Here is a 14354-nt window from a genome sequence, read left to right on the forward strand (position 1 = left end):
AAGGCAAGATGGAAAAAAAAAAGAAGCTTTAACATCAAATGCGTTTTAGTTGTTAGTCAGTGAGATTATAGTACATGGTGATACACTAAGTCAAAGACTACATGCTACATATGAACTTAACATCACACGTGCTAATACTGATCTCAGCCCTACCTCCAGTCGGAAGTCATTTCTGACATTTCTCTGTTTTGCTATTCCGAACATCAAATCTTGACTTAAAGGACTTACATGCACGCGCACACATATATAGACACATTGCAATCTATCAAGTGAAACAGTTGATGTAATCTCCAACAATCAGTCCACCATTTGGTCAGAAAGTCTCAATCCCCAAAGGCCAATTAGCAGAAGACCTTGCAGAGACATGGTCCCTCATTGATGGGTGATGGAATTCCAAACTATAGATATTTGAATTCTCGGGGTATCAAGGGATGTGGGGAATCGGACAAGAAAGTAGCGTTGAGGTGGAAGATCAGCCATGATCTTATTGAATGGCAGAGCAGGCTCGAGGGGCCAAATGGCCGACTCCTGCTCCTAATTCTTATGTTCTTATGTTATGGAGGTCCGGAAAACACAATCAACCATTGGATAATCCTCCAATAAAATAGTTGAAACTAAAAGCCAGCTGCCATACTTTAAAGATTTTTCTTCCCCAATCGAAACTATCAAATTCCACGATTGGTTGTTGCACTCCTGGTTCGATGGTAGATTGACCTGCCCCTGAACAGTCTCTACCTCCTGTATAAGTGCGGGTCCACAGCAAGAGACATGGCCTAATTTAGCATGTTATTAGCAACTGGGGAGGTGGTGAAGGGGGTGACCTTGCTTGTGCATTGGAGGTGGAGCCCTGGCTGATCTTTCACCTCCTTGTCCAGAAATATGTAGCACTCTAGCTCCCATAGACCAAGGACTGAATCTGCTGCTGGTTTGTCAGTGGCTCAGACCCACACCATGAGGTGTTCAAACCATAGTTCAGAGAAGGTTCGCCAATGTTGATTCCGGAAATGAGGGGGTGGACTTATGAAGATAGGTTGAATAGGTTGGGCCTATACTCATTGGAGTTCAGAAGAATGAGAGGTGATCTTATTGAAACATAAGATAATGAAGGGGCTCGACAATGTGTATGCAGAGAGGATATTTCCACTCATAGGGGAAACTAAAACTAGGGGACATAGTCTTAGAATAAGGGGCTGCCCATTTAAAACTGAGATGAGGAGGAATTTCTTCTCTCAGAGGGTTGTAAATCTGTGAAATTCTCTGTCCCAGAGAGCTGTGGAGGCTGGATCATTGAATATATTTAAGGCAGATTTTTGAGAGATCAAAAATCCGAGCAGCAGGAGTCTGAGGGAGGCCTATAAAAGGCCCAATGTCGAGGAGGAGTGGCAGTCCGAGCAGTGGGAGTCCTATAAAAGGCCCAATGTCGAGGAGGAGTGGCAGTCCGAGCAGTGGGAGTCCTATAAAAGGCCCAAAGTCGGAGGAGGAACGGCAGTCCGAGTAGCAGGAGTCCGGGGGAGGCCTATAAAAGGCCCATCATCGGAGGAGGAGCCAGCTGGTGCAGCTGCAGCAGGGAGAGAAGGCAAAAAAGCAGTAAATAGAAATCGAAGGGTGACGTCACTGCCAATGGGGTAAGTGATTGGTGAGTAGTTTTTCTTCTTTTTCTTTTCCTTTATCAGTAAAAAAAACCTTTGCCATTAAATTAATTAAGGGTTAAGTCATGGCAAGAGAACCCAGACCTGTGTCATGCTCCTCCTGTGCTATGTGGGAAGCCAGGGATGCTTCCAGTGTCCCTGACGACTACATGTGCGGGAAGTGGATCCAGCTGCAGCTCCTGACAGACCGGATTGCGGCACTGGAGCTGCACATGGATTCACTCTCGACATCCGCGATGCTAAGGATGTCGTGAATAGCATGTTTAGTGAGTTGGTCACACGGCAAGTAAAGGTTACTCAGGTAGATAGGGAATGGGTGACCATCAGGCAGAGCAGTGGAAGGAAGGTAATGCAGGGTTCCCCTGCGGTTATCCCCCTCCAAAACAGATATACCGCCTTGGGTGCTGTTGGGGGGGGCGACAGTAGCAGCCAAGTTCATGGCACCATGGGTGGCCCTGCTGCACAGGAGGGCAGGAGGGCAGGAAAAAGAGTGGAAGAGCTATACTGGTAGGGGATTCTATTGTAAGGGGAATAGATAAGACGTTTCTGCTGCCGCAATCGAGACTCCAGGATGGTATGTTGCCTCCCTGGTGCAAGGGTCAAGGATGTCTCGGAGCGGCTACAGGACATTTTGGAGGGGGAGGGTGAACAGCCAGTTGTCGGGTGCATATCAGCACCAACAATATAGGTAAAAAACAGGATGAGGTCCTACAAGCTGAATTTAGGGAGCTAGAAGTTAAATTAAAAAGTAGGACCTCAAAAGGTAGTAATCTCAGGATTGCTACCAGTGTCACATGCTAGTCAGAATAGGAATTGCAGGATAGCTAAGATGAATACGTGGCTTGAAGAGTGGTGCAGGAGGGAGAGATTCAAATTACTGGGACATTGGAACCGGTTCTGGGGGAGGTGGGACCAGTACAAATGGGACGGTCTGCACCTGGGCAGGACCGGAACCAATGTCCTAAGGGGAGTGTTTGCTGGTGCTGTTGGGGAGGGGTTAAACTAATATGGCAGGGGGATGGGAACCTATGCAGGGAGACAGAGGGAAGTAGAATGGGGCAGAAGCAAAAGATAGAAAGAAGAAAAGTAAAAGTTGAAGGCAGAGAAACCCAAGGCAAAAATCAAATAGGGCCACATTACAGCAAAATTCTAAAGGGGCAAAGGGTGTTAAAAAGACAAGCCTGAAGGCTCTGTGCCTCAATGCAAGGATTATTCGTAATAAGGTGGACAAATTAACTGCGCAGGCAGCTGTTAACGGATATGATGTAATTTTGATTACGGAGACATGGCTCCAGGGTGATCAAGGCTGGGAACTCAACATCCAGGAGTATTCAACATTCAGGAAGGATAGACAGAAAGGAAAAGGAAGCGGGGTAGCGTTGCTGGTTAAAGAGGAATTTAACGAAATAGTAAGGAAGGACATTAGCTTGGATGATGTGGAATCTGTATGGGTGGAGCTGTGGAATACCAAAGGGCAGAAAATGCTAGTTGTGTACAGACCACCAAACAGTAGAAGCGAGGCTGGGAACAGCATCAAACAAGAAATTAGGGATGCGTGCAATAAAGGTACAGCAGTTATCATGGGCAACTTTAATCTACATATAGATTGGATTAACCAAACTGGTAGCAATATGGTGGAGGAGGATTTCCTGGAGTGTATTAGGGATGGTTTTCTAGACCAATATGTCGAGGAACCAACTAGAGGACTGGCTATCCTAGATTGGATGATGTGTAATGAGAAAGGACTAATTAGCAATCTTGTTGTGCGAGGTCCCTTGGGGAAGAGTGACCATAATATGGTAACATTCTTTATTAAGATGGAGAGTGACACAGTTAATTCAGAGACTAGGGTCCTGAACTTAAGGAAAGGTAACTTCGATGGTATGAGACGTGAATTGGCGAGAATAGACTGGCAAATAATACTTAAAGGGTTGGCGGTGGATAGGCAATGGCAAACATTTAAAGATCACATGGTTGAACTTCAACAATTGTACATCCCGGTCTGGAGTAAAAATAAAACGGGGAATGCGGCTCAACCATGGCTAACAAGTGAAATTAAGGATAGTGTTAAATCCAAGGAAGAAACATATAAATTGGCCAGAAAAAGCAGCAAACCTGAGGACTGGGAAAATTTAGAATTCAACAGAGGAGGACAAAGAGTTTAATTAGGAGGGGGAAAATAGAGTATCAGAGGAAGCTTGCTGGGAACATAAAAACCGGCTGCAAAAGCTTCTATAGATAGGTGAAGTCAAATTAGTGAAGACAAACGTATTGGTATTGGGGGTAATAATGGGAATAAGAGAGAACTGGTTGGCAGACAGGAAGCAAAGAGTCGGAATAAACGGGTCCTTTCCAGAAATGGCAGGCAGTGACTAGTGGAGTGCCGCAGGGCTCAGTGCTGGGACCCCAGCTCTTACAATATACATTAATGATTTAGATGAAGGAATTGAGTGTAATATCTCCAAGTTTGCAGATGACACTAAACTGGGTGGCGGTGTGAGCTGTGAGGAGGATGCTAAGAGGCTGCAGGGTGACTTGGACAGGTTAGGTGAGTGGGCAAATACATGACAGATGCAGTATGATGTGGATAATTGTGAGGTTATCCACTTTGGGGGCAAAAACATGAAGACGGATTATTGTCTGAATAGCGGCAGATTAGGAAAAGGGGAGGTGCAACGAGACCTGGTTGTCATGGTACATCAGTCATTGAAAGTTGGCATGCAGGTACAGCAGGCGGTGAAGGCGGCAAATGGTATGTTGGCCTTCATAGCTAGGGGTTTTGAGTATAGGAGCAAGGAGGTCTTACTGCAGTTGTACAGGGCCTTGATGAGGCCTCACCTGGAATATTGTGTTCAGTTTTGGTCTCCTAATCTGAGGAAGGACGTTCTTGCTATTGAGGGAGTGCACCGCATGTTCACCAGACTAATTCCTGGGATGGCAGAACTGACATATGAGGAGAGACTGGATCGACTGGGCCTGTATACACTGGAGTTTAGAAGAATGAGGGGATCTCATAGAAAGATATAAAATTCTGACGGGACTGGACAGGTTAGATGCAGGAAGAATGTTCCCGATGTTGGGAAAGTCCAGAACCAGGGGACACAGTCTAAGGATAAGGGGTAAGCCATTTAGGACTGAGATGAGGAGAAACTTCTTCACTTAGAGAACCTGTGGAATTCCCTACCACAGAGAGTTGTTGATGCCAGTTCGTTCGATATATTCAAGAGGGAGTTAAATATGGCCCTTATGGCTAAGAGATCAAGGGGTATGGAGAGAAAGCAGGAAAGGGGTACTGAGGAAATGATCAGCCATGATCTTATTAAATGGTGGTGCAGGTTCGAAGGGCCGAATGGTGTACTCATGCACCTATTTTCTATGTTTCTATAAGGGAATAAAGGGTTATGGGGAGCGGGCAGGGCGGTGGAGCAGAGTCCATGATCAGATCAGCCATGATCTTATTAAATGGCGGAGCAGGCTCGAGGGGCCAAATGGCCTACTCCTGCTCCTATTTCTTATGGGCTTATGTTCTCATAGCTAGTGGACCCAGCTCACAACTCATTCTGGAGAAGGTGCAAAAAAATATTTATAAGGATGATACCCGACTGAGGTGTTCCAACTATCAGGAAAGGCTGAACAGGCAGTGGGTCTTTTCTCTAGAAAAAAAGAGAAGGCTGAGGAGTGACCTGATAAGAGGACATTAAGATTATGAAAGTCTTTGATAGGGTAGATGTAGAAAAGATGTTTCCATTTGTGGGGGAGACCAGAAGTAAGGGCCATAAATATGAGTGAGTCAGTAGTAAATCCAATCGGGAATTCAGGAGAAAATTCTTTACCCAGAGCATGGCAAGAATGTGGAACTCGCTGCCACAGGGAGTGGTTGAGGCGAATAGCAGGGATGCATTTAAGAGGAAGCTGGATAAACACACGAGGGAGAAAGGAATAACAGGATATGCTGATAGGGTGAGATGAAGAGGGGTGGAAGGAGTCTGGTGTGGAGCATAAACACCGGCACGGTGTTGTCCTTGGGTCGAATGGCCTGTTCTGTATTGTACATTCGATACAGTTCTATGTAGATTTTATATATTTGTACTAAGATTTCTTCCTCTGCTACTTTCTCCTGTTTGAAATTTGTGGATGCATTGTTCCAAACCAATCAGTCCAGACTGCAGGTCCCCCCCATTGGTTAATAAACCTTAAATCAGAACACCAAGATCTATTGGTTCTCATAGCTCAGGATCTGTTAAACATGACCGTTTGAGGTGCAGCCACAGAGAGTGACCATTCCAACACTTCCGTTATTGTATCTCTCTCTTTCACTTTTCATTATTTGAATTTTCACTTTTGAAAAATATCCCCTCGGCCCTACACCTACAGATGTGCACACACACACCCCTTCCTTCCTTCCACACACCCACCCCCCCGCCCAACGCCCATCTCTCACCTTCAAAAACCTTGTAAACTCTTGTGTTGACTCAATGAAGACCAGCATCAGGTCCTGGATCCAAGCTGAGGCCACAGACTTCCGACACCTCCCCCCCACCTCCCCCTAAACCTTGCAAAGGCTGCAGTGAAGTTTTAACCTCACTTTTTCACAGTGTCAGGCACAAGGATTAGTCGTGCGTTGGCCCTCCAAGCACTGCACTGCACTGCGGCGGAACATTAATATCTGTCAAAGTCCGAATGTCGCATGCAACTTTTGTAATCTAATGCAACCAACCAGAATGTAATCTAATCCTGGCACAGACCATAATACTACCAGTTGGAGCAATCCCAACCATACACAGTTAAAAGCCGAGGGAGTCGCTGATCTGAACAAGTTCCCACATGGAATGTTGTGTCTGTATTTCCTGGGCTCAGCAACATTAACAGCAACACAGTCGATCATTATGCTGGCAGATGGATTCCAATAAATGCTACATGCCTGGACACTACTTTGTGAATATAAATAGTCCACAAATGTTCTACCCAAATGATAAGATAAGCTTCCTTCAGAAACCTTTTTCCAAGAGATGTCCGAGCTGAGAATTGGTGCCAATTGTCATTTTGTTATAAGGCGCCCTGGACTAATGATTGTCCCAGTTTGGCTGGAACACCAACACCACCACAAACATAGGCATAGCATGATCCCAGAATTAAGGTCTTTTGATTTGTAAACAAGCCTACACAGTTATTTCAGTCAGATGCCAATCTGGAGTACCTGTGTTCAGTTCTGGGTCCCGCATCTCACGGATGGTAGATTGGCCTCGGAGGGGGAGCACCGCAGATTCACCAGAATGATACTGGGGCTAAAAGGGTTAAATTATAAGAACCGGTTGCACAGACTAGGCTTGCATTCCCACGAATGTAGACAGGGGGGCGGGGGAAGAGAAATCTTATCGAGGTGTTTAAGATGTTCAAAGGATTTGTCAGATGCAGAGAAATAATTTCCTCTTCTGGGTGGGAAAGTCCAGAACTAGGGGCATAACCTTAAAGTTAAAGCCAGGCCGTTCAGGAGCGAAATCAGGAAGTACTTCTTCACACAAAGCTTAGTGGAAATCTGGAAAACTCTTCCCCTTCTCTCCCCCTCCCCTCCCCCATCAAAAGGCTGGGGGTCAATGGAGCTTTCAAGACTGAGATCGATAGATTTTGTTGGGTCAGGTAATCCAGGGATATGGAGCAAAGGCAGGAGATGGAGCTGAGGTGCAGATCACTGGATGAGGGCGTCGCTGGCAAGGCCAACATTTATTGCTCATCCCTAGTTGGAGTTGAGTGAACACAGGATCCAACCCTCATTTGTTATACTGTAGATAAAATCTCCAATCGAAACACCATTACAAGAATCACAAATTTCCATAAGTTGTAGGCGTAGGGTGTTACTTGCTTCTGTTATTACAACAAGCAAGTGCAAACAATTGGCCAAAGCTAATTGCGCGCACCCCCCCCAATCTCACCCCATCGTCCCCCCCCCAGCCAGCGATGTACTGTGTTAATCTTCTGGAACAATTGTCTCCACCCCACTTCCAAAATTGTTCACTCACTCACATTGGGCATCACCCAGAACTAAACCCAAGCTAGCTCTCAGCCAACATCTGTGCCATCGCACATTTCCACAGGGGTCAGTAGGTGTTAATCAGAAACCCCAAGTGATTTTCCCACCCCTGCTTCAGACAAGTTTAGGCCAACACTGAGCAGACCACGTCTGCACTGGAGAGTCAGCCTTGTTCTGTGGGCTCAAGCACCTTCCGGGTATGGCTTGAACTCACGAGCCTCGGATTCAGATCAGAGGGTGCCCGTTGTTTTGTAGGTAAAATTGGCAGTCAATGTATGCACAGAAAGATCCCACAAACAGCAATGCAATGAATGACCAGTTAATCTGTTTTTGGTGGAGTTGGCGGAGGGGAGAAATGTTGGTCACAACACACGGAGAGCTGTATGCTCTTCTCCAAGTAGTGCCGTGGGATCTAAAACAATTCTCCTAATCTGATCTCTGGCTTTTTTATGAATTACCTTAAATCTGTGTCCTCTGGTTATCGACTTTAACCTGTGGAAAATAGCTTCTCCTTAATACTCCATCCAAACCATGATTTTAAACACCTTCATCAAATCTCCCCTTAACCTTCTGTGCTCTAAGAGAGAACAATCCCAGCTTCTCTAATCTCTGTGTAACTCAAGTTCCTCACCTGTGGTAGCATTCTAGTAAATCTCTGCTGCACCCTCTCCAAGGCCTTGACGTCCTTCCTAAGGCGCAGTGCCCAGAATTGGACACAATACTCCAGCTGGGGCCAGTGTTTTATAAAGGTTTAGCATAGAATAGTTTCCGGACTTCAATCACAAATTTATCGTGAGCTCATGTTAAACGTGCACCCTTGGCCCTACTGTCCTGGATTAGTTTTAAATGTTCCAGATTATTGTATTCCTCCCTTCAGGGACCAAGGACAGACCCAAGACCCCATGTTGAGTGAATAATTTTGTGGAGCGGGCAGGGAAGTGGAGCTGAGTCCATGATCGAATCAGCTATGATCGTATTAAATGGCAGAGCAGGCTCGAGGGGCCGTATGGCCTACTCCTGCTCCTATTTCTTATGTTCTTATAAGAGCAGACTGGCAACAATTAGAGAACCTACACATGAGCTGCATCGGAACAGGCAGAGTAAGCTCACCTCTTTCGGGTAGGGGATGTAGCCCGCGTACGCTAACACGAATGTGCAGAACTGGTTGAAGTCCTCCACGGTCCTCTGCCTCTTCTTTGGCGGCTAAAAATCAAAGAGAGCAAAGTTTCAGAGAGCCATCCGGGCAGTGCAGCATTCAATTCATTAGGATGGAGCGTTGATCCGAGTGATTATACGATGCTGCTGCTAAACAATACGGACCAGAAGGACCCAAGTTCTGTTCCCTGCACACCTCATCCTCATGTTCAAATCCGCCCCCCCCCCCTTCCCCCCCAATTGGCCTCGCCCCTCCTTAACCTTATCCAGCCCAACAACCCCAACCCCCAACCCAGAGATCTCTGTGCTCCTCCAATTCTGGCCTCTTGAGCATCCCCGATTTCCATTGCTCCACCAATGGCGACCATGCCTTCAGCTGCCTGGGCCCCTAAAGCTCTGGAATTCCCTCCCAAAACCTCTCCGCCTCTCTCTCTCTCTCTCTCTCTCTCTCTCCTTCTTTAAGACCCTCCTTAGAACTTTGACCAGGGTTTTAGTCACGTCCTTCCTAAGCTCCGTGTCCGTTTTTGTCTGATCACGTTCTCGAAGCACCTTGGAACTGTGTACTATGATAAATGCAAGTTGATATTTTTATGCTCAAATCAGCAGATGGGGTTTAATATTGACTTCAGTCCTCGCGAAAGAACGGAGGGGGAAATGAGCCAGGGTTCCTGACCCTGCTTGTTGGACATTGTGTGCGGTCTGAATTGGTTTGGATTGTGATCAACGTTCCCCGAGCTGCGTGGCTATGTGGTGGTTCCGGCTTCTTCAAAGTATAATTTCATGCTTGTGCGAAACTTTGAATGGTCCACGCAGCCCATTAAAGGGACTTCGCACCCAAACTTAAAATTGGGGGGGGAACATTGGTTGCGATGCCACCTAACTCATTGAAACACAAAATTCCTACAGGGAGTGACAGGATAGTTACGGAAATGCTGTTTCTCCTGGCTGGAGAGTCTAGGGTTAGGGGTCATAGTCTCAGGATGAGGGGTTAGCTATTTAAGACTGAGCTGAGGAGAAAGGATTGTGAATCTTTGGAATTCTCCTGTGGATGCTCAGTCATTAGTATATTCAAGGATGAGATCAATAGATTTTTGGACTCGAGGGGGATCGAGGGATATGATGGGAGTATAGAGTTAAGGTAGTAGATCAGTCATAAGAACATAAGAACATAAGAAATAGGAACAGGAGTAGGCCATACGGCCCCTCGAGCCTGCTCCACCATTTAAGAAGAACATTCTAAAAAGGGAGGGAGATCAGCCAGTTGTCGTGGTGCACATTGGTACCAACGACATAGGTAAAAAAAGGGATGAGGTCCTACGAAACGAATTTAAGGAGCTAGGCGCTAAATTAAAAAGTAGGACCTCAAAAGTAGTAATCTCGGGATTGCTACCAGAGCCATGTGCTAGTCAGAGTAGGAATCGCAGGATAGCGCAGATGAATACGTGGCTTGAGCAGTGGTGCAGCAGGGAGGGATTCAAATTCCTGGGGCATTGGAACCGGTTCTGGGGGAGGTGGGACCAGTACAAACTGGACGGTCTGCACCTGGGCAGGACCAGAACCAATGTCCAAGGGGGAGTGTTTGCTAGTGCTGTTGGGGAGGAGTTAAACTAATATGGCAGGGGGATGGGAACCAATGCAGGGAGACAGAGGGAAACAAAAAGGAGGCAAAAGCAAAAGACAGAAAGGAGATGAGGAAAAGTGGAGGGCAGAGAAACCCAAGGCAAAGAACAAAAAGGGCCATTGTACAGCAAAATTCTAAAAGGACAAAGGGTGTTAAAAAAACAAGCCTGAAGGCTTTGTGTCTTAATGCAAGGAGTATCCGCAATAAGGTGGATGAATTAACTGTGCAAATAGATGTTAACAAATATGATGTGATTGGGATTATGGAGACGTGGCTCCAGGATGATCAGGGCTGGGAACTCAACATCCAGGGGTATTCAACATTCAGGAAAGATAGAATAAAAGGAAAAGGAGGTGGGGTAGCATTGCTGGTTAAGGAGCAAATTAAGGCAATAGTTCGGAAGGACATTAGCTTGGATGATGTGGAATCTATATGGGTAGAGCTGCAGAACACCAAAGGGCAAAAAACATTAGTGGGAGTTGTGTACAGACCTCCAAACAGTAGTAGTGATGTTGGGGAGGGCATCAAACATGAAATTAGGAGTGCATGCAATAAAGGTGCAGCAGTGATAATGGGTGACTTTAATATGCACATAGATTGGGTTAACCAAACTGGAAGCAATACGGTGGAGGAGGATTTCCTGGAGTGCATAAGGGATGGTTTTTTAAGACCAATATGTCGAGGAACCAACTAGGGGGGGGAGGCCATCTTAGACTGGGTGTTGTGTAATGAGAGAGGATTAATTAGCAATCTCGTTGTGCGAGGCCACTTGGGGAAGTGACCATAATATGGTGGAATTCTGCATTAGGATGGAGAATGAAACAGTTAATTCAGAGACCATGGTCCAGAGCTTAAAGAAGGCTAACTTTGAAGGTATGAGGCGTGAATTGGCTAGGATAGATTGGCGAATGATACTTAAGGGGTTGACTGTGGATGGGCAATGGCAGACATTTAGAGACCGCATGGATGAACGACAACAATTGTACATTCCTGTCTGGCGTAAAAATAAAAAAGGGAAGGTGGCTCAACCGTGGCTATCAAGGGAAATCAGGGATAGCATTAAAGCCAAGGAAGTGGCATACAAATTGGCCAGAAATAGCAGCGAACCCGGGAACTGGGAGAAATTTAGAACTCAGCAGAGGAGGACAAAGGGTTTGATTAGGGCAGGGAAAATGGAGTACGAGAAGAAGCTTGCAGGGAACATTAAGACGGATTGCAAAAGTTTCTATAGATATGTAAAGAGAAAAAGGTTAGTAAAGACAAACGTAGGTCCCCTGCAGTCAGAATCAGGGGAAGTCATAACGGGGAACAAAGAAATAGCGGACCAATTGAACAAGTACTTTGGTTCAGTATTCATTAAGGAGGACACAAACAACCTTCCGGATATAAAAGGGGTCAGAGGGTCTAGTAAGAAGGAGGAACTGAGGGAAGTCCTTATTAGTTGGGGAAATTGTGTTGGGGAAATTGATGGAATTGAAGGCCGATAAATCCCCAGGGCCTGATGGACTGCATCCCAGAGTACTTAAGGAGGTGGCCTTGGAAATAGCGGATGCATTGACAGTCATTTTCCAACATTCCATTGACTCTGGATCAGTTCCTATCGAGTGGAGGGTAGCCAATGTAACCCCACTTTTTAAAAAAGGAGGGAGAGAGAAAACAGGGAATTATAGACCAGTCAGCCTGATATCGGTAGTGGGTAAAATGATGGAATCAATTATTAAGGATGTCATAGCAGCGCATTTGGAAAGAGGTGACATGATAGGTCCAAGTCAGCATGGATTTGTGAAAGGGAAATCATGCTTGACAAATCTTCTGGAATTTTTTGAGGATGTTTCCAGTAGAGTGGACAAGGGAGAAGCAGTTGATGTGGTATATTTGGACTTTCAGAAGGCTTTCGACAAGGTCCCACACAAGAGATTAATGTGCAAAGTTAAAGCACATGGGAATGGGGGTAGTGTGCTGACATGGATTGAGAACTGGTTGTCAGACAGGAAGCAAAGAGTAGGAGTAAATGGGGACTTTTCAGAATGGCAGGCAGTGACTAGTGGGGTACCGCAAGGTTCTGTGCTGGGGCCCCAGCTGTTTACACTGTACATTAATGATTTAGACGAGGGGATTAAATGTAGTATCTCCAAATTTGCGGATGACACTAAGTTGGGTGGCAATGTGAGCTGCGAGGAGGATGCTATGAGGCTGCAGAGCGACTTGGATAGGTTAGGTGAGTGGGCAAATGCATGGCAGATGAAGTATAATGTGGATAAATGTGAGGTTATCCACTTTGGTGGTAAAAACAGAGAGACAGACTATTATCTGAATGGTGACAGATTAGGAAAAGGGGAGGTGCAAAGAGACCTGGGTGTCATGGTACATCAGTCATTGAAGGTTGGCATGCAGGTACAGCAGGCGGTTAAGAAAGCAAATGGCATGTTGGCCTTCATAGCGAGGGGATTCGAGTACAGGTGCAGGGAGGTGTTGCTACAGTTGTACAGGGCCTTGGTGAGGCCACACCTGGAGTATTGTGTACAGTTTTGGTCTCCTAACCTGAGGAAGGACATTCTTGCTATTGAGGGAGTGCAGCAAAGGTTCACCAGACTGATTCCCGGGATGGCGGGACTGACCTATCAAGAAAGACTGGATCAACTGGGCTTGTATTCACTGGAGTTCAGAAGAATGAGAGGGGACCTCATAGAAACCTTTAAAATTCTGACGGGGTTAGACAGGTTAGATGCAGGAAGAATGTTCCCAATGTTGGGGAAGTCCAGAACCAGGGGACACAGTCTAAGGATAAGGGGTAAGCCATTTAGGACCGAGATGAGGAGGAATTTCTTCACCCAGAGGAGTGGTGAACCTGTGGAATTCTCTACCACAGAAAGTTGTTGAGGCCAATTCACTAAATATATTCAAAAAGGAGTTAGATGAAGTCCTTACTACTAGAGGGATCAAGGGGTATGGCGAGAAAGCAGGAATGGGGTACTGAAGTTGCATGTTCAGCCATGAACTCATTGAATGGCGGTGCAGGCTAGAAGGGCTGAATGGCCTGCTCCTGCACCTATTTTCTATGTTTCTATGTTTCTATGGCTGATCTGATCATGGACTCAGCACCATTTCCCTGCCCGCTCCCCATAACCCCTTATCGTTTAAGAAACTGTCTATTTCTGTCTTAAAATTATTCAGTGTCCCAGCTTCCACAGCTCTCTAAGGCAGCGAATTCCACAGATTTACAACCCTCAGAAGAAATTTCTCCTCAGCTCAGTTTTAAATGGGCGACCCCTTATTCTAAGATCATGCTTTCTAGTTCTAGTCTCCCCCATCAGTGGAAACATCCTCTCCAATTGATCTAATTATGATCTAATTGAATGGCGGAACAGGCTCGAAGTGTGGAATGGCCTCCTCCTGTTCCTATATTTCATATCCAGACATAGATACAAACAAAGGTGTCCAATACTTGACACCTGAACAAGTCATGGGACCGAGGAGCCAGCCATATGTTCATGTCTCGTACTCGAACAATTATCAGCTGCCACTACCAGGCTCTTGCCAGAGTATTAGATCGAATTGCAATCTCACTCAGGTAAGCCAGAGACAATAAAGTCAGCACCAACACACAAAAAAAACAGAACGGTGCATAACATTCACAACAAAGAACATTGTGGAATCCTAATCACAAAATCAATAGGTGAGGAGCGCCATTTGGCCCAACTTAATTCATCCACCCATGAGACACCACTGTGACCATTACAGCATCCAATGGTTTCCCCATTCCAGGGTTTTCACATTCACCCTCTATCTGGACCCCATTCCAAGTGTCGGTCAGTCTATGAGAAGAATTTCCTGATATTACTGTTAACTTGGCCTCTTATGAGTTTGAACCCGTATCCTGGAGAAATTAATGGGATTAAAA

General features: G+C 45.9%; 1 protein-coding gene across 2 annotated transcripts in view; it reads right to left on the reverse strand.

Annotated features, from left to right (window-relative positions):
- Window positions 1-14354, reverse strand: part of LOC139265458 (PHD finger protein 13-like) — a 57487-nt gene that overhangs the window by 17617 nt on the left and 25516 nt on the right. For both annotated transcript variants that reach the window (XM_070882470.1, XM_070882469.1), the window contains exon 3: window positions 8788-8880. In XM_070882470.1, the coding sequence (XP_070738571.1) occupies window positions 8788-8880 (93 nt within the window). The remainder of the gene's footprint in view (window positions 1-8787; window positions 8881-14354) is intronic.

The sequence above is a fragment of the Pristiophorus japonicus genome, chromosome 6, assembly GCF_044704955.1.
Source record: "Pristiophorus japonicus isolate sPriJap1 chromosome 6, sPriJap1.hap1, whole genome shotgun sequence".
Lineage (NCBI taxonomy): Eukaryota > Metazoa > Chordata > Chondrichthyes > Pristiophoridae > Pristiophorus > Pristiophorus japonicus.